Source organism: Aureobasidium subglaciale, assembly GCF_000721755.1.
Source record: "Aureobasidium subglaciale EXF-2481 unplaced genomic scaffold scaffold_15, whole genome shotgun sequence".
Classification (NCBI taxonomy): domain Eukaryota; kingdom Fungi; phylum Ascomycota; class Dothideomycetes; order Dothideales; family Saccotheciaceae; genus Aureobasidium; species Aureobasidium subglaciale.
The window spans coordinates 209384-226094 of record NW_013566980.1 but is presented as its reverse complement, the minus strand read 5'-3'; the positions used below and the strand labels follow the sequence as shown (position 1 = coordinate 226094).

Here is a 16711-nt window from a genome sequence, read left to right as displayed (position 1 = left end):
GGTCAAGTTGTTGCGTCAACAAGCACAGAGTGAAAAAAGTATACTAACGATGTCTCGCACAGCTCGCTTGCTGTGTAGACGATACACATCAGAATATAGAGGTCACGTCCGTATCACCAGGCTGGCTACAAGAGCACAGATGAGATCTATCAGTCCGTCTATCAACTCAATCATGGGTCCAATCTAACGCCTCCAGCCCCGAGGATTGCGGCTGCTGCCCATCCAAGACCGCCAAAGAGGTACAAGGCTGTCGCAACCACACACTTCCAGAAGAGATGCTCGCCGACCCAAGAGCTATACGCCGGAGGCTGTGGAGCTCTTGCTAATGCTCGACCAAGATCGTTACGTGGATCCCAAACCGTCCTTTGTCTAGTCTCGAGAGTCGGATGGATTGAACATTTGATCATTCCTCCAAGACTGACCGAGCTCACTGCAATCCATGTCAAAAGCAAGAGGAAAGTGAATATCCCATCGCAGACCACAGCTCCCATCGAAGGATCATCTTTCAAAATTTTCAGCAAGCCAGAGATCCCCACAAAAAAGTGACGGATGTCAAGATGGTCGAGATACAATCGGTTGGCGATATGGTCCTCAGGATCGGTGACAGTACGCCAGAATATGACATACTTCGAAAAGAGACAAAGCGTGACTGATAACAGACCGGTCGTGAAATAGACCTTGGTCTGTGACTCCTGGACACTATTGATCCGTCGGTGGTGATCGGGAGTTTTAGGCACGATCCATGAGAGTAACGGAACAAGTAACGTTAACAATGAAGTAAATAGCAACTGGCGTTGGAAGAAAGGGCTGTTGAGAAAGTACATCATCTGCCACACGAAGATGTGCTGGGCCAGTGACACGCATCCGATGATACCGTGCAGCCATTCGGTGTTGTACCAGTAGGGTTTCCTTGCTGGAGGCGTCAAAAGTATAAACAGGAACAGCAAGCAATGAGCACAGCTCAGACTTGTCATCGCTATCCAGACAAGTGCAAGCATCGGTAAAGTACTCAATCGACGAAGGTGAGCTGTTTACGGGTCTGCATTAGCCGATGGTGGTGTATTAGCGAAGGCACAGCTTTACATACACTGATTCAAGACAAACAAGGCAAAGGTGATGAGCCCGGCAAACCATTGCTGCGACCAGAACAGAAAATATCCCCATTCGGGCCGTGGGGTCTCAGTTTCAGCTGCCCAAGCACGGATATGTAGCATCTGGAACATGCGGGGCATATAACCCAAGTAATATCTGTAGGAGTGTCAGTATGACACAGGTGAGAGAAGTAGCAGTGGTTATTGAACGAACTGGTAGAACCTAGGCCAAATCGAGTTGGGTAATTCCCTCCAAGGGACCTCACGCCCATTGATTATTCTCTCAGAGTAGCCGGCTTGGTAGTCCGTGACGATGTAAGAGCAGACGACGAACGAAGCCAGGTATCCCGCGATGAAGATGTGTCGGGAACTTATCGAACTCGAGGTGTGAAAAACTGCGAATCTGTCTCTGGTTGGATTTTATTGGCGAGCGCGGTGGATGTAAAAAACGACTACGCCTACACACGCCCAGAAGAATGTCAGGCTGTGGTCGCCTGGGGAGCCTGGGAGCATTTGACGCAAAAGGTCGAACATGTTTTCACCCAATTTCAAGTGAGAAGAAGCGAGAAGCTGACAAGAGAAGGATGATAGGGAGAAAGTGGTTGCTCTTATTCGAGGTTTCTGGGAATGCGCATTCACATTCCATTGTGGTGAGTGGAAACATTTCACCTAGCCTTGCACAATGACAGGGCGATAATGGACGGATCCCTTGCATTGTGAGATGACAGAGGGACGGAGCGTGGAGCAAGGGTTCAGGAAGGGGGCAGTAGAGCACCTTCCCCGCCAGCGTCTTGACCAACAAGCTTGTCGCGTCTCTGGCGGAGCTTCTAGATGCCATGCGGTTGTTGACCCTTGACCGCTTCACACCCATGACTGCTTTCTTAGCAGTAGTCCTTTGCGGTACATAGCATGAAACAGCAGTCATGTACCACTTAGTCAAGTCGCTCTATCTGCACGCGACAAGCAAAGAAGGTATGGACCGCAAGTCGACAGAGCGTCGCAATTTGGCTTTGACTTTGGCTGACGCGACACGTCACAAGAGTACTCAATCCTCCTCCTTGGACTTGACAATGCTGGAAAGACCACCTTGCTCGAGCAGATCAAAGCGCTCTTCAGCCCGCACCTCCACCCCAAACTCAACACGGTTCCCACCGTCGGACAGAATGTCTCCACCGTCGACCTGCCAGACATCTACCTCAAGATCTGGGATGTCGGAGGCCAGCACTCGCTGAGGGGTCTATGGCAGTCATACTACAGCAGTTGCCACGCCATTGTCTTTGTCATCGACAGCACAGATGTAGGTGATGGAGACATCGAACACCTGAGCAATGCCCAAGATGTGGTCGAAGAGCAGGGAAGACTAGACGAGTGCCGGCTCGTGCTAGAGAGCATTTTACAAAACGGTGAGACCGAGGGTGTCCCTCTTCTCGTCCTGGCCAACAAGCAAGATCGCGAAGACTGTGTCGAGGTTGTACGCATCAAAGAGGGTTTGGTGCGCAAGATCGTCGAGGGCGAAAAGGGAGGAAGTGTTAGAGACAGCAGGGTTCTTCCACTGAGCGCCCTCACCGGTACAGGCGTCAAGGAAGCCGTCGACTGGCTCTGTAGCAGAGTCAAGTGGAACAAGGAAGCAAGACCACCTGCTCTGCGATGATATGGCGCGACCTGTTCGGCATCGAGCACCCTCATGCCACTCTTGTCAGCAGGCGTACAGTGTGAAACACCTGCTCGGGTCAACATCACAAGGCGCCTCCACCCGATACTGCCACTGTCCAGCCACGATTTAAGCATTTGCCCGCGTCATGTCGCATCGCGATCGAGTGTCCAGACATACTCGCCCAACCCGTTCGCGATCGCACGCCGTAGCTACAAAATGGACACATCTAGAAAGTACGGGCGGTGCTATCACAAACTTGCTTTCTGTTGGTCTGATTCTCTTCCACTAAACAAAGTGTTCAGTCTCAGACGCAACAAGTAGGACCTACTCAAGTCAAAAACAAGTGGAAGCGCGATAACTTCCTGTAGAGGGGATGCTCATCTCAGAGTGCAGCGATTTAGGTGATGGGCCATACTCACGACGATCAAAACTGCCCGCCTACCATATCACCACTAAGGCAATCCAAGACGACCGTCATCTTGTTTCTTGTATGTAGAATAGCAAGAGTGTACCAAGTTTCATGTACATACGCATCGTCATAGCCTTTCTCTATCTCCGGCTATAGCCGATATCTCTGTGACTCCAATCGTTGACAAAGCTAACCGGGTCGGGAGACTTGGCATATCGACCGTCTTGCAACCTGCAATCAAACGACTTTCCTTGCCCAATTACTGTACGAATTCCTGCGTTCAGTCATCAGCCACTCGAATCACCACGTATTTACCTGCAGCCGGAACGGTCGGGAGAGACCAACTCGCGTCTATCAAGAAGAAACCGGGTCATCGGGTGCTCATCCGACACACCCCTTCCGTCAGGGTTGATTGACTTATCAGTCTGAACTCCAACTTTGACCATCTTGCATACCGACTGAGCCTCCCCCCTTGCAAGCCACTGAGTAGCGCTTGGTAAAATATATGCTTGACACGATGGATGTAAGTACCAATACTGCCCCGGTTTGTGGAGGTTGGATCATGTCGTTTCCCGGCTTGGAAGGTGCGCTTGTCGATAGACTTGGTCTTTGGAAGCAGCTTCTGCAACCAGCTCGTCGAACAAGAGGCAAACATCCTCATTCATAGAAATGTGAGTACTGAACATGATCCCCCCGAACACTAGCCCCCGCATGCAGAGAAGAGAGTCGACAGGAGTTGGTCGATCATCTATTCTCAGCTGCTCTGCGCAGTCGCATTGTGATCTTGCCCTCACCTGAGAAACACGACGCCCGAACGTTCAGTGAACGCATTCTCCATTCCGGCTGTTTGACCGACCAACATCACTATAACCAGTCACCCGTCTGAACCAAGGATTCGTACTAATAAATATCGCTTCAGAAAAGAAGCATTTCACCGCTCAATTCTACCACCCTTATTCAGGACAAGACACCGCAGCTTCCAGTCAGTCGGTCGAAATGCCACGACCTAGCCTCCATGTTCTCGGTGGACCGATAGACACGTGCCTGGGCAGAGAGAGGTTAATGAGTTACATTCAGGACCAAACATCCGCCGAGTTTCCGGACATGTCTGCAGAGATATCGAATTCACAATTTCACACCGGGCGACTTCCCAATGGTGCCAAAAGTCGTAATAGACCAAAGTTGATGCTCATGGGCCAAAGAAGGTATCCTAGATCTCGATAACTCTCCAAGAAACGGGCACTGAATGATTTTCTAGAAGCGGAAAGTCTTCCATCTCAGGTGTGGTATTTCAGAAGATGCCACCTTCGGAGACCTTATACCTTGAGACTACAACGCGACCTGAAGAATCCTCTGCACAGTGGGTGCTCTGTTTTCAATACAGCTACAGCTCTATCTAATTGATGTTAGCTCTTTCATGGATTTCCAAATAGCAGAACTCCCGGGCCACGTCAACTACTTCACACCCGACTTCAACCAAGCTAACATCTTTGCCGAAATCGGCGCTGTCATTTGGGTTATCGACGCGCAGGATCAATATCTTGACGCCCTTAATCAGCTTATTGACACAATTACTTACCTAGCGCAAACCTGGCCTGCTATCAACGTCGAAGTCTTTGTACACAAGGTCGACGGTCTTTCCGAGGAGTACAAGAATGACACCTTCCGCGATATTCGACAACGAATTCTAGACGAGTTATCTGATCTCGGCTACGACAACGCACCTGTCAGTTTCTACCAAACAAGCATATACGACCACTCCGTATTCGAGTCCATTAGCAAGGTCATTCAGAAGCTTCTGCCACAGTTGCCTACACTTGAGAGCCTGCTCAACAGTCTGTGTAGCACATGTCGAATCCAAAAGGCATACTTGTTTGACATCATCACCAAGATCTACATCGCTTCAGATACAAGCCCGCAAGACACCAACAGCTATGAGATTTGCTCAGACTTCATCGATGTCGTGGTCGACATTGGCGAGCTGTACGGATGGTCAAGGCCACAGCAGGGTGAGAAGACTGAGTTCAACAACCATGCCTGCGAGAGTATGGTTACTATGGAGAAGAAGGGTCAGAACTATCTTTACCTGCGAGAGATGAACAGGTTTGTTTTGTTGATTACTGAAACTCCTCGGCAGCGCTAACATGGCACTAGGTACCTTGCTTTGGTCTGTATTATGGGTGATGACAACCCCATGGAGAAGAAGGTGCTCATAGATTACAACGTGGGAGTCTTTCAGGAGGCTCTAGCAAAAGTCTTTGGCTGGTGATATATAATCGGCACTGTACAATAGCCTCATAAGCTCTCAATGGCACAAGCAGTACCTATAAAACGCCTCGGCGTCATCCACCACTATCGCGGCAGCTTATCCAAATCTGGAGTCTTACGTGTAAGCCTCCGTGAATGGAGTGGAGTCGAACTCGAGTCCACAACCCGAAACGTAATCGAACGGGTCTTTCCTTCTTCCTGCTTCTTCCTGCAGACTGGGCGTCCGTGGTTGCCATCTGTCAATAGACACTAACGACGGACCACTTGTACGAGTATGGTGGAGATCCTAATGGCGAGACAACCGGAGATCTTGGACTGTGGGTCGACAATTTGCCAGGATCTGGAGGACTGCTCTGCCACGTTGTATCGGCTGATCAAAACGTCTTGCCTATTCTGTACTTGCCATCCGAGATTGTTCGGAGCTTATGGCGCTGTATATCATCATCGACTCGATCTTTACCTGGCAGATAATCAAGAACGCCAGCCACTGGACCTTGCATACATTCCTGTATTCTCCTGAGAAGCTCCTCAGCTTTCGGCCTCTCCACTGGATTGAATTTCAAGCAATCAAATATGATCTCGACCAACTCTTCGCTGTATTTGGAATTTTCGTGAACCAGTTTGTCGCGTTCCAGCTCGTGTTTACCTCTTGACGTTGTACGGAATCGCAGTTGCTCTTTCTCGGCGACCTCCCAGTCTGCTCGACGCATACCTCGCCAGTTCATTTCTGGATCTGGTCAGCTGATGTGATTAGAAGCATGTTATCAACTGATTGTACCCGGAAGATATGTGCATAGCCGCATACAACAGGCGATAAGCATTCCGATTTGCCACACGTTGGTCTTATTACTTAAGGTTGTGCCTGGTTCACTAACCTCCCAATCCATACCATCGTTAATTTTTGACAACTCCTGCATCAAATTCTGATCAGCTTCCGAAACGATTGCCTTTATGGACAAGGCATAAATACATACCGGCGGCGCGAACAACGCACAACACGCATCCCTTCGTACCAGATCGCTACGATTCCTAACTCCTGGATCTGCGAGCCTACGCGAGCTTCCAAAGTCGGCCACCTTCCAAATGTCAACTCTTGTTCCATGGTCAGAATCGGCTGACTTACCTTCGGTGTCGGGTATATGCCAAATCTTTTCGGATCCGGAGATCCAAAGAACACTAAACTCATTAGCCATTGGATCGTCTTCAATGGTCGATCAACCCTACCATTCCGCATTTGCATATCTCTGTTGGCCATCAGCAAGAGATCAGTAATGTGGCAAGTCATCTGACTCACCCATGCAATATGTCGGCTTTGTCCAGACCCACGGTCGCCTTTGCTAGGGATTCAAGCAGATACCATATGAACGGCTCAGGAAGTAAAACGTCACCATCTCCGTCATCATCGGCCTTCCTTTTGCTTCCTGGGGCGACCGTGTCCCGTCTCTGCGCCTCTACAATTGTGGTCAAATCTCCATAGTTGCAGTACTCGAAGTACAAGCGGTATCTCCACCTTGGTTCTCCTCTGCAATCACCCCATCCCAAACACTCGAGTACGTGCTCTGCGTGGCTTTCAGGAAGCGCACCACATACCGCATTAGCCATGGCACATTCTCTAGGCTCTCCACCCACGGTGCCGTCTGTCCAGTTCGAAGGATCGTTGTAGCGCGTAGCGCCGACGTGGATCTGCTTGATGATAATCCTGTCGCCTACGACGTTATTCTCATCTAGGAGGCACCACAAATTGACAAGACCTTCGGAGCCTTCTCCAAAGCCCCTCTTTCCAGGGCCAAGGGGAGCTGGAACCCATCTTCCGTTCGTTGATATCGATCTTCCGATGGGCCAATTGGTCGGTACAGCGAAAGGTAGGTTGTGGAATGAGGCCGCAATGAGCTCTTGTATTCGTTCCGGGATGGCAGCCCAGTAGCCCTTAGCTGGCTGCCCGGTAGTCATGCCGATCGTTTCGTGAAGCAACTTCTGTCCGTATACTGCACTGACGAAGGAGAATTGTAAGACGTGGACCGTCTCCTCGCTGGCCACGTGAACCTCCGGATGCGGTTTTACCACTCCGTCGCAGCTTTCTTTGTCTGAGAAGTCAAGACGATAGAAACGATTTGACCGATGTTCCCTATCTTTCAGCATACAGGTCCAAGCAAATTACCCATCGCGATGTGCGGAGGTCTTGCTATTTTCCATCCAAGAGAACTCCACAAAAAGCATAGATTTGACACAATATGAGCGAAGTAGAGAGTCTTTTGAGCTTTTGAGCTCTTGACTTAGTTGACTTTGAAGGCTTTGCTCTGATATTTGTTCAAACAGAAAATCTTCTTAATCCGGAAGCTCTCACTTGGACCGACGCGGCTTCTGTATCCGGGGAACATTAAACAAAGCCAGCATTCGAGAGATAGGGTAGAGTCACCCAGCATGCCTTAAAGAGATGGGTGAACTCGACGAGCATCCTCGATAAGTTGTTTCACACTTGCATCACACACATCTACTTTGGTCTTCAAGATCCTGGACGACAGTATGGCAGCGGCCCCTGTTCCTGCTGCGGATGCTAAGGCCATGTTGCTATCTACCAGAACCCATTCAAAATCGAGTCAAGGCAGCATTTCGCAACTGGTGGTTTCTTCCCCCTCCTCTTCGGACTGCAAATACAGAAGCAAATGTCCTCCCCGGCACTTGGGTCGCGATAAAGTCACCAAACGAAGTCATGGCCGTAGGTAGCGAAGGGGTGATTCACCTCTGGTGCCGGATCAAGCCGAACACATCGAAGATCTTGGAACGTGTCATTGTCAAACAACTCGTTTGGCAATGCCTCAGAAACGACCCTACCCACAGACCCAGAGTCCAGCAATTGGAGGCCTTCATTAGGACTTACGCAAAATTCAAAGGAACGAAGGCAGGGTTGGCTCGTGGTGCTCGGATTCCGACACAATTGAAAAAGTACAAGATAGCCCAGAGGCGGTACGATAGATTGCAGATTGGGCGCGGCGGACCTTGAGGAAGTAGTAGAAGCGTAATCAGTGCGGGTGGTCTATCCCCTAGCAATCTAGCTGCTTTGTAATAGACATTTACGTATGCTGCTTGAAGCAGATATTTGATGTCGAGGGCAGAGAGTCTTCATCCCTGTGCTCTCGGCATCATGCTATGGACGAGATGCACACCCGAGATAGTAGAGAGGCATCGAAAAGAACAATTTATAATGCAGCGGGGCGACGGCGACAATGGATCTCGTGAGTTTTTCCCTTTGTTTTAGAGACAAAGATCCTATTCGATGTCTGGTGTCGACTACTGATGCGATTTACAGATGCGGCGAACAAAGAGCATCACAGTAACAGCGTCTGAGGGAGACCCTCTCTAGGATAATTCTTCTTCCCAATTTCCGACTCCTAGTCTACAGTACAGTATCAACCACGCGAACGACGTCGATATGGCCGTACCCAATGCCCAACGGGCCTTCTTGGATATGACAAGGGCCCTACGAAACACGATCAAGTTACGGTTTAGAACATGGGTTGTCCAAACTCCAGCCAACCAGGCCGTCGGTCAGAGAGCTGTAACGGCCGGTACATGGATAGGCATACCACCGGCAGATGGTGTGCTAGCTACAGGTGGTGAGGGCGTTGTGCACGTTTGGTGCAAAGTCGATCCCGCCACCAACCTCATCATTGACCGGGTTGTTGTCAAACTTGTGGTCTCCGGATGGGCTCGTTTCGACTTGGCCAGAACCTGGCATGGAGGAGTCGGACAAGAACCAATGGAATGCCATCAATCCAACTTGGTCTGGGCAAACATGGCTCCCGCTGATCGAAAGTATATTCTTTCATGCTTAGGATGGGGAGACGTGGACCGTCAAACACGACGATACAAGCTTTACTATGAATATTGCGACCATGGTAACCTGAACAAACTCATGAAAATACAGAAACCGAAGAGGAAAAAAGTCGGAAAGAGCAAGAAAGGTCGAAAACAGTTCCCAGAGCCTTTCTTGTGGTATATGTTTGAGTCGTTGGCCAAGGCCTGTGTGGCAATGGAGGCGGCATATACGCAGGGCTTGATGCATGGGTATGTACTTGTGTGCTCAACAAATCTTCTGAATTGATCGGCTAACAAACACAAAAGCGATTTGCATCCGGGAAATCGTAAGTGCCTGGCTGGAGCAATTGGCATGTATTGATCGACTGACACTTTCCACTCAGTTTTTATGGGTAACCCGGACCCCAATGATTTTGGACTTTACCCAGTACCCAAGGTAAGTAGTTCCATGAGAGTGTGCTGTTTTGAGAGGAGTGGGACTGACGTCGTGCACAGGTGGCTGACTTTGGCTGTGCCCGTCAACTAATTCATGAAGTGACAAACCGCGGCCCCACCACTCACCTTGATCCAATCCTCACGGAGTTTGCCGCACCAGTGAGTCACTCCAGGAGCAAACATCATATTGATTACTGACACATCTTCTGTAGGAGCAATCCTGGCTACCACCAGACAAACACGCACTGCAACCACCACAGGCACAGAACCAAGCATTTGGGGCACAATGGGAGGTACCAAACACACGAATGTCTAAAAAGTCGAACATATACCAGGTCGGGCTCATCATGGCAGCGGCCATGAGACTTATGAGCGTGTTACCAGAAAATAATTGGAGAACACCTGATCATGGGTATGCTGTTCCGGTAGCGAACCAGCTACGCCATAACAGACGTGCACACCTAGGCGTTCGAGAACTGGGAACACACGCTGTGAACCCGGGCCCGAAAAAGTACAGCAACGTGCTTGTTGATATAGTCTGCCATTGTCTGAGACCAGATCGTATCAACAGGCCTTCGGCAGCTTTGTTGTTACAAACCATCCAAACGAATGCAAACTTCCAGGGGATGGATATAGCAGGAACTGGCGCTGGCGGAGTGATCACTCCAGCGATGAGGAAACAGATGGTAATGCTTGGAGACGATAGGTGGGCGATTGGGAATCCCCGTCCTTGATCGAACTATAAGGAGAATAATCGCAAGCGACCTATCACCAAATATCAGATTAGAGATGCTTTTGTTTTGCTTGTAATCACACATGTTTCCTGTTTATACGAGGTTAATGCTCACGTTGTTGTTAAATATGGTTAATTTTGTGACGGGTAGAAAGAGTGAAATGCTGCGAGTGAGCTCTCAAAGGATCATGGGCACCCGGAAAAAGCATTGTTTTGAGATGAGACAGTATCGTTCCAGTCTATCTGAGTCTGGCTGGCTGATAAGGTTTCTTTCCGACCTTGTACTTGTCTGCGAGACTCATCCTCAGAGCCTGTGAAAAATTCCAGGGAAGAGGACCCGGCCTAGCCTGCATACCTCCATCTCTCCCAGCCATGTATGTCTGGATATCGGCAAGCAACAAAGCTGGCGTAGGCCTGTTCTCAGGAACCGGCTGAATACACATCTTCACCAGTTCTAGCATTTTCACGCTGTAGTTTCTCATGCGGTTATCGTCAAGTCTCATTCTCATCGGGTTAGTAGTCCGAGGATGGGTGAAGCCGAGCTGTCTGGTATCAGGAACGTTGTAGCCAGGGGGTGGGTTTCGCCATAACGTTTCTAGAAGAGAAGGTTCGAGACGGAGTGCACACAGCATTATCAGCCCAAGTTGGTACACGTTCGTTCAGTTACTAAGCCTTGCTGGTCTGTGTGTCCACCGAGAGGGGTTTCTGCTACGATCGAAATATCTGAATCGGTTGACGGTATGCTGTGCAGTTAAAAGGTCCTTGTCCATCTCCTATCGCGGAGAGCATATTAGTGATAATCTCAGGAAGACAGATGGGTCAGAGATGTACAGTGGACAAGAGAGAGCTGTCTAGAAAGCGGAAAAACTCACAGGTGCACTAAAGCTTCTTGCCCACGCTCCCTGTCGTTGTCGATTCCTCACGGCCGCATCGGTAAGATCTCGAGAGCTGCCAAAATCACCCAGCTAAGCTCACGATCAGTATGGGCGGTACTTAGTCATGCAAAATTCTTGTGCCTTTGGGGTAGGCCTGATATTCTCTACAGAGTATGACAGTGGCGTTACTGCAAATCCGACTTTCCATTGTCGTTAGATGGAGAGGATAGCGTATCTACCGAGATGCTGCGTGGAACGCGTATTCGCCTGTAGACTTACCATAGTAAAGCTTCACCTGGGGTAAACCATTAGGGTATGGAGGGGGGCCGCGAATGTCACCTCATTCAGAGTCAGTGACAGGTCATGCCAGGGGATCAAGATATCATACCCCATCCAAGACACTCCGCGACGAATCTTTCATCGCCAGCATTGTTCATGCGAAGCCGAGCGTGGAGTCTGTTTGCGACAGAGCTCTCCATTGGCTCTGCACCAACGACTCCGTCAGTCCACTCAATCGGATCAGAGAAGGCCCGCAGACCAGGGAAACTGTTCTTGACGACCACGCGATCAATGATCTTGTCATTCCTACCGAGACGAACCCACACGTGAACAATACCACTACCACCAGAAGCAAGAGGCTCATACATGTGGGCTTGAGGAGCTGGCCTCCATGTACCTTGTGCAAATCCTCTCTGGTTGGCTAAGGAGGTATTGGGGGGCATCAGGAATATTCAATGACTGACAAACCTTCTCGTCAATCAGTTCTTTAACCCTTGCGACACCCTGCCTAGTGCGGATGGAATATCCAGTCCGGTTGGTTGTACCGGAGCGACAAGGTAGGTTGCCATATGAAGTGTATCAAGCCGATCGTGCAAAAGTAGGGACCTGTCGGTTGGAAGTGAATTGTCGACTGAACAGGGAATGGGACATACCGCTTTCCAAGGGGAATGTGTAGTAAACTGGGATCTTTGTTCAGTATAAATAAAGCTCCCGGATGCAGCCTGGAAAACGACGAACCAAACAGGATTTCATAAAGGGTCTAAACGTTATATATTTTCTGCATCTCATTAAGAATCTTGATCCAAACATAGGCCGAATCGACGATATGCACGTGTGGTGGCGTCTGCATGGAGTACCTAGAAGGAGAGGCTGGAAAAGCGACCCGGAAATCAACGCGTATAAACTTGAACAGCAATGAACAAAATCAAAACCAACAAAACCAAGCCACAGACGCGAAAATACAACCCCAGGAAGGTGACTCATGCTGACTATGTAGGGCCAGGTACTCATGGTCGGCAGTTGTGCGATTAATGCCTAGCCTACGGGACCATGTCATTATTGAGAGCATCTGCTATCCCAGCAGTATCAATCGTTCCAGCGATGATGCGAGGAGCAGCACCGAAGAAGTTGAGAAGAGACGTCCGTGCCCGTGGACCGAGAACAAAATCTACCATTGGCGTGTCTTGAGGAGCGGCGCCTGCCACTGCGGTGCTACGCCGGACGTTTTCCCAGTGTTCCTCATCAGATGTTCCTGCTTGTGGATAGATTTCTTCCGTCATTTCCCAATCTTCTTCGTCTTCTGGATGTGTGACGATGTACTTGTCTATAATTGCTACCTTGGGGGGAAGATCATGTTGCCCGTTGTATTTCTTAGGGTCCAGACAATCTCTATTTTGCATAAGGCCAGCATGATCCTTCACACCTTTGTCGATTAGTGTAAGAAGTTGTGTCGGTGTTGGTCGCTGGTCAGGGAAGTACTTCAGACAACAGATGACCGTGTCCTTGAGTAACTCGCTATAGTTGGTCATGGAGTCCTTTTGCTTGACAAAATCATCGATCCATGCATCGCGAGCGTCATATGCTTTCAACGTCAAGGCCGGAGCATAAAACTTCTTCGGGCACATCAACTCAGCGATGATCAAACCAAGATTCCAAACATTTACGGCAGTGGTGATTCTTCGGGGGGTGTTGTGCAGTGTGACGCCTGGTTTGCTGTCTCTTGCCGGGACCTCGTGATTTTCACCAGGCATGAGGCGGAACCGCAGTACCTCGGGCGCAACGTATCCGTTAGTCATTGCAGCTATGACCAGCGTCAGCAATATTGAACTTATACTCTTTGACTAGACGACCAACTCGTTTGCATTTTGTCGCGGTGTGTTTGGCGATCGTCGTATGGTCCAGATACAATAGCGCCTCCAAAGTCGGCCAACTAATCGTTTTGATATGCCTTAGCTCATTGGAAATATCGACAAAAATCACAACCACATACCTTGGCGATGGGATACTTGGGAAACTCAGACTCATCAGGCATGCAGAGGAAAACTAGATTATATCAGTAATCTACCTTGCAGATTTGCCAGACCGGATGAGGCTTACTATTTTCAGGCTTGAAGTCGCTACAATTTCTATCAGCATTGTAACTTGTTAGACGGGACGAAAAGGACTTACATGTGACCCACAAAGCTATCTCCAGGTAGTCCGTCACCGGTTGGATTATCCATGGCATATACTGCTCGAGCAAGATCCTGGAGAAGCTTCCAAAGATACGGCTCTGGAAAAACAAGTTCACGATACTGCTGCATCCCTTTCCATAAATCACCCCCGGGGCAGAATTCCATGTATAGCCGGGCCCTATCTTCACTCGCCCAAATTCGGCTTGCAAACACTTTGACTGTGTTTCTTGAATATGCTGGCATGATTTGACTCATGTAGTGTTCTTTGGGTATATCCAACGAGGTGCCGAAAAAATAATGTTCATGACCTCGCTTGGTCTTAGAGTCCCAATGATTTCGTATACCCTTAATCTCTTTGACCACCAAACGGTCGACGATTTTGTCAGTACGTGGGTGACGTTTGACGAACAAGCATGCGCAACTAAGTTCGAGGTGTAGTTAGCTTCTCTCTTCTGCGAAAGATGGTTCTGATAAGAGTCGGTATATCTAGTAGTCGTCGACCTCGACGGCGTACATCTAATCTTCAGCTTACGTACCCTTGTGCACCCACTAGATTCAAAGTCAGCGAAGATACCAAAACAGAGAAAGGGTCCCATATGACTGAGGATCTTGTAATATAGCACACTTACGTCCTAGTTGCTTCGCACTGACCCAGTTGGCCTCGTCCTGTGCCCATCCGGGCTTGCTCTTCATGATTGATAGTCCCCAGTTCGACATGACTGCGGATTGTATAGTAAGTTGCAAGTTACAGAGTGCGTGTCGAGGCTGTCTTACTCCTTGTGAAGTTTGACGAGAAAGCAGTTCTTTGTGCAAGGTCATAGGAAATGCCGCATTCGAATCTCCACTTCTTTTTGCCTTCTTGTTCAAGCAGACAAAGAGGGCGTCACTCAACTCAACGGATGTACTGAACAGGCGTCCATATGGAACTGCTTTGATACTTGGCTACTTACGTTTGGGAGGAGCTCCTCGAACTATGGGGTCGAGGACAACCTCTATCTCATCTCCACGCAAACTTTTCTATGTACGCTCAATCTCTGATCTGGCTCAAGAGTAAGCCCCCACGACTTGCTCCCGAAGTGTATAAGAAGAGCGCTGGGCCTAGACTAGGAAGCAGCAATTTGGGTCGCACAGATGCCCTCTGAGATTGCGTTCAAGAGCAAGCATCAAGGGTATGCTTGTCTTGTCGGAATCGAACGACTTGTTCTGTTATCTCAGACACTTACGGGTCTCTCAAACCGGCCGGAAGAAGATGCTAGACGCAAAAGCAGACGTGCACAGGGGAGGGAGTTGTTTGCCGTCGCTCTTGTGACCACTATGTGCGTCCATGTTGATATGACGGATGAATAGCTTCACCGCTTCAATCTGCTCTGCGTCGCTTGGTTTGGCTGTTCGCTGGCATGGTCTCTCCTTCATCTTCAAGAAACTCGGACTCAGGCCCTTGACTCTTGCGACGGTACTGACCCGCTCCGATGGCGACCATTTCGTCCTCACTATCACTGGCGTGAATGTCCAGCAGGACGGGCATGCGAAACTCGTGCTTTACCTGGCCTGGTTTGGCGGGGTCGACAGTCAATACATCAACATGTTCGTCTTCGAGGTCCAGGCGTCTCTTGTGTAGCTCTTCAATAGGGTGTATGTCGAATTCATCCTCAGCCTCGATGTATTCGATGTTCTCTTCGACCTCGACAAAATCAGGAGCGAGTGCGGACCAGCGTTGCGGTGTGTTAACCGACCACAGATAGATCCGACCAGATTCCACGCCAGTGGCAGCAACAAATGGTCTTTGGGGATGCCACTCAACGGCTCCTAGCTCTTCCTTGGGACCCTCCAGAATCTTGACCAAACTGCCGTGGCCGCGCTCCCAGATGTATATGTCGTGGTTCATGAGGGTTGAAGCCATGACAAAGTCGCCCGAAGGACTGAAAGCAACGTGGTTCCAAGACAGGCGGTTGACGACGTCCTGGAACTTGTGTTCGATCTCAAGACGCATGTTGTCGGGGTCGAAAGACGAGTCGTCAAGGTCGGGCAGATGGATGGTACGGATGATGCTGTCGGCGGCGTTGACCAGTAAATCGCGGCCAGAGGTAGTGAGGCGGATGAGGAGTAGAGCTTTGTTGCTGAGGCGGATGGAGTAGATGACGGAGCACGTGCTTGCTTTGATGATGTTGAGCCAGCCCTTTGTGGTGCCCGTGATGATGTGGTTACCGGAAGGGGTGAAGACGGTGACGGTTGTGCCATTCTTTGCATCTTGAGCAGCTTGCTTGTCGTCCTGCTCGTAGGCAGACCGCTTTGGGGCTGAGGGTAAAGAGTTTCTGATAGTCGAAGGGTGGTCGAGGGAGGCCAGGACAGGCTGGGCTTCGTAGAGGGCGGCAGTGCAGAGGAGGTGATTGTGCGGATGGAGTTCGGCAATGTAGATGGGAGCTCCAAGATTGACGGTACGGACACGCGAGCCGTCGTTCAAGTCCCATAGAATGGCCTTCCAGTCGACCGACGAGCTGAGCAGGTAGCGACCGCAAGCCGACCAGCTGAGCGATTGGACCTGACGGCCAGGAGTGTGGCCACGGAGCTTGCGAGCGACGCCATGCGTCTCGAGATCGAAGATGGCAATTGCGCCCTTTGCGGTGCCTGAAGCGAGCAGATCTCCTTGTCGGTTGAAGCGTAGACAGACGGCGGCACCAGAACTGCGCAGACGGGCGATGAGTGTCTCTGGCATGTCCTGCGCCAGCACGAACGGATCGACCAGGGCAAGATTCATGTTGAATGGCGGGTGATGGTGTCAGTGCATGGGTATTTTGGTCAAACGTCGAGAGGATAGTGGACGGGGCACAAAGACATCGGCAAGGGCGACCTGCGAGTCTCAATCGGCGAGTGAACTGCACATGCGTCTGGGAGTTGGCGGTGTGGTGCTTGTCTGCTCTCGCCAGCGCCTCACTTGTATCAGGAACGTCATTACTTAAAAGAGCGAATATTCCCTCAC

At 50.0% G+C, this 16711-nt stretch overlaps 11 protein-coding genes across 11 annotated transcripts; 5 read left to right on the top strand and 6 right to left on the bottom strand.

Annotated features, from left to right (window-relative positions):
* Positions 1-36: 36 nt before the first annotated feature.
* Positions 37-1593, bottom strand: AUEXF2481DRAFT_90108 (uncharacterized protein). The gene is made up of 3 exons (XM_013486934.1): positions 1306-1593; positions 1088-1248; positions 37-1027 (listed from the first exon to the last, which is right to left on the bottom strand). Exons 2-3 carry the CDS (start codon positions 1230-1232, stop codon positions 171-173), a joined length of 1002 nt encoding a protein of 333 aa, XP_013342388.1. The 5' UTR covers positions 1233-1248; positions 1306-1593; the 3' UTR covers positions 37-170.
* Positions 1594-2014: 421 nt separating this feature from the next.
* AUEXF2481DRAFT_6381 (uncharacterized protein) lies at positions 2015-2742 on the top strand (the record flags this gene model as incomplete). Its single annotated transcript, XM_013486747.1, has 2 exons — positions 2015-2063; positions 2132-2742. The coding sequence occupies 2 exons, from the start codon at positions 2015-2017 to the stop codon at positions 2740-2742; spliced, it is 660 nt and encodes a 219-aa protein (XP_013342201.1).
* Positions 2743-3421: 679 nt separating this feature from the next.
* Positions 3422-5513, top strand: AUEXF2481DRAFT_41528 (uncharacterized protein). Its single transcript, XM_013486873.1, has 5 exons — positions 3422-3677; positions 4232-4359; positions 4413-4514; positions 4565-5257; positions 5309-5513. The coding sequence occupies exons 1-5, from the start codon at positions 3672-3674 to the stop codon at positions 5421-5423; spliced, it is 1044 nt and encodes a 347-aa protein (XP_013342327.1). The 5' UTR covers positions 3422-3671; the 3' UTR covers positions 5424-5513.
* A 283-nt stretch (positions 5514-5796) lies between these two features.
* AUEXF2481DRAFT_6379 (uncharacterized protein) lies at positions 5797-7372 on the bottom strand (the record flags this gene model as incomplete). The annotated part of the gene is made up of 6 exons (XM_013486746.1): positions 5797-6149; positions 6201-6333; positions 6397-6498; positions 6546-6598; positions 6647-6666; positions 6717-7372. 6 exons carry the CDS (start codon positions 7370-7372, stop codon positions 5797-5799), a joined length of 1317 nt encoding a protein of 438 aa, XP_013342200.1.
* Positions 7373-7767: 395 nt separating this feature from the next.
* Positions 7768-8658, top strand: AUEXF2481DRAFT_305514 (uncharacterized protein). The gene has a single exon (XM_013486961.1). It carries the CDS (start codon positions 7974-7976, stop codon positions 8421-8423), a length of 450 nt encoding a protein of 149 aa, XP_013342415.1. The 5' UTR covers positions 7768-7973; the 3' UTR covers positions 8424-8658.
* Positions 8602-9858, top strand: AUEXF2481DRAFT_306546 (uncharacterized protein). Its single transcript, XM_013486960.1, has 3 exons — positions 8602-8655; positions 8730-9487; positions 9545-9858. The coding sequence occupies exons 2-3, from the start codon at positions 8853-8855 to the stop codon at positions 9597-9599; spliced, it is 690 nt and encodes a 229-aa protein (XP_013342414.1). The 5' UTR covers positions 8602-8655; positions 8730-8852; the 3' UTR covers positions 9600-9858.
* A 167-nt stretch (positions 9859-10025) lies between these two features.
* On the top strand, positions 10026-10435 carry AUEXF2481DRAFT_41527 (uncharacterized protein). Its single transcript, XM_013486872.1, has one exon. It carries the CDS (start codon positions 10033-10035, stop codon positions 10405-10407), a length of 375 nt encoding a protein of 124 aa, XP_013342326.1. The 5' UTR covers positions 10026-10032; the 3' UTR covers positions 10408-10435.
* A 210-nt stretch (positions 10436-10645) lies between these two features.
* On the bottom strand, positions 10646-11038 carry AUEXF2481DRAFT_30874 (uncharacterized protein; the record flags this gene model as incomplete). Its single annotated transcript, XM_013486819.1, has 1 exon — positions 10646-11038. One exon carries the CDS (start codon positions 11036-11038, stop codon positions 10646-10648), a length of 393 nt encoding a protein of 130 aa, XP_013342273.1.
* Positions 11039-11151: 113 nt separating this feature from the next.
* Positions 11152-12102, bottom strand: AUEXF2481DRAFT_305950 (uncharacterized protein). The gene is made up of 4 exons (XM_013486959.1): positions 11670-12102; positions 11561-11620; positions 11279-11371; positions 11152-11179 (listed from the first exon to the last, which is right to left on the bottom strand). Exons 1-3 carry the CDS (start codon positions 12001-12003, stop codon positions 11364-11366), a joined length of 402 nt encoding a protein of 133 aa, XP_013342413.1. The 5' UTR covers positions 12004-12102; the 3' UTR covers positions 11152-11179; positions 11279-11363.
* Positions 12103-12600: 498 nt separating this feature from the next.
* On the bottom strand, positions 12601-14451 carry AUEXF2481DRAFT_6376 (uncharacterized protein; the record flags this gene model as incomplete). The annotated part of the gene is made up of 6 exons (XM_013486745.1): positions 12601-13361; positions 13415-13490; positions 13551-13603; positions 13658-13677; positions 13730-13832; positions 14364-14451. 6 exons carry the CDS (start codon positions 14449-14451, stop codon positions 12601-12603), a joined length of 1101 nt encoding a protein of 366 aa, XP_013342199.1.
* Positions 14452-15091: 640 nt separating this feature from the next.
* On the bottom strand, positions 15092-16489 carry AUEXF2481DRAFT_90102 (uncharacterized protein; the record flags this gene model as incomplete). Its single annotated transcript, XM_013486933.1, has 1 exon — positions 15092-16489. The coding sequence occupies one exon, from the start codon at positions 16487-16489 to the stop codon at positions 15092-15094; it is 1398 nt and encodes a 465-aa protein (XP_013342387.1).
* Positions 16490-16711: the final 222 nt, after the last annotated feature.

Coding starts and splice junctions, on each gene's coding strand:
- AUEXF2481DRAFT_41528 (XM_013486873.1), top strand. Junction 4,360..4,412: donor ATGCTCATGGGCCAAAGAAG/GTATCCTAGATC, acceptor ATGATTTTCTAG/AAGCGGAAAGTCTTCCATCT. Junction 4,515..4,564: donor CCTGAAGAATCCTCTGCACA/GTGGGTGCTCTG, acceptor AATTGATGTTAG/CTCTTTCATGGATTTCCAAA.
- AUEXF2481DRAFT_306546 (XM_013486960.1), top strand. CDS start 8,853: ATGGCCGTACCCAATGCCCAACGGGCCTTCTTGGATATGACAAGGGCC. Junction 9,488..9,544: donor ACGCAGGGCTTGATGCATGG/GTATGTACTTGT, acceptor CAAACACAAAAG/CGATTTGCATCCGGGAAATC.
- AUEXF2481DRAFT_41527 (XM_013486872.1), top strand. CDS start 10,033: ATGAGACTTATGAGCGTGTTACCAGAAAATAATTGGAGAACACCTGAT.
- AUEXF2481DRAFT_90108 (XM_013486934.1), bottom strand. CDS start 1,232: ATGCCCCGCATGTTCCAGATGCTACATATCCGTGCTTGGGCAGCTGAA. Junction 1,028..1,087: donor CTTGTTTGTCTTGAATCAGT/GTATGTAAAGCT, acceptor ACCCGTAAACAG/CTCACCTTCGTCGATTGAGT.
- AUEXF2481DRAFT_305950 (XM_013486959.1), bottom strand. CDS start 12,003: ATGCCCCCCAATACCTCCTTAGCCAACCAGAGAGGATTTGCACAAGGT. Junction 11,621..11,669: donor CGCGGAGTGTCTTGGATGGG/GTATGATATCTT, acceptor ACTCTGAATGAG/GTGACATTCGCGGCCCCCCT.
- AUEXF2481DRAFT_305514 (XM_013486961.1), top strand. CDS start 7,974: ATGCTAAGGCCATGTTGCTATCTACCAGAACCCATTCAAAATCGAGTC.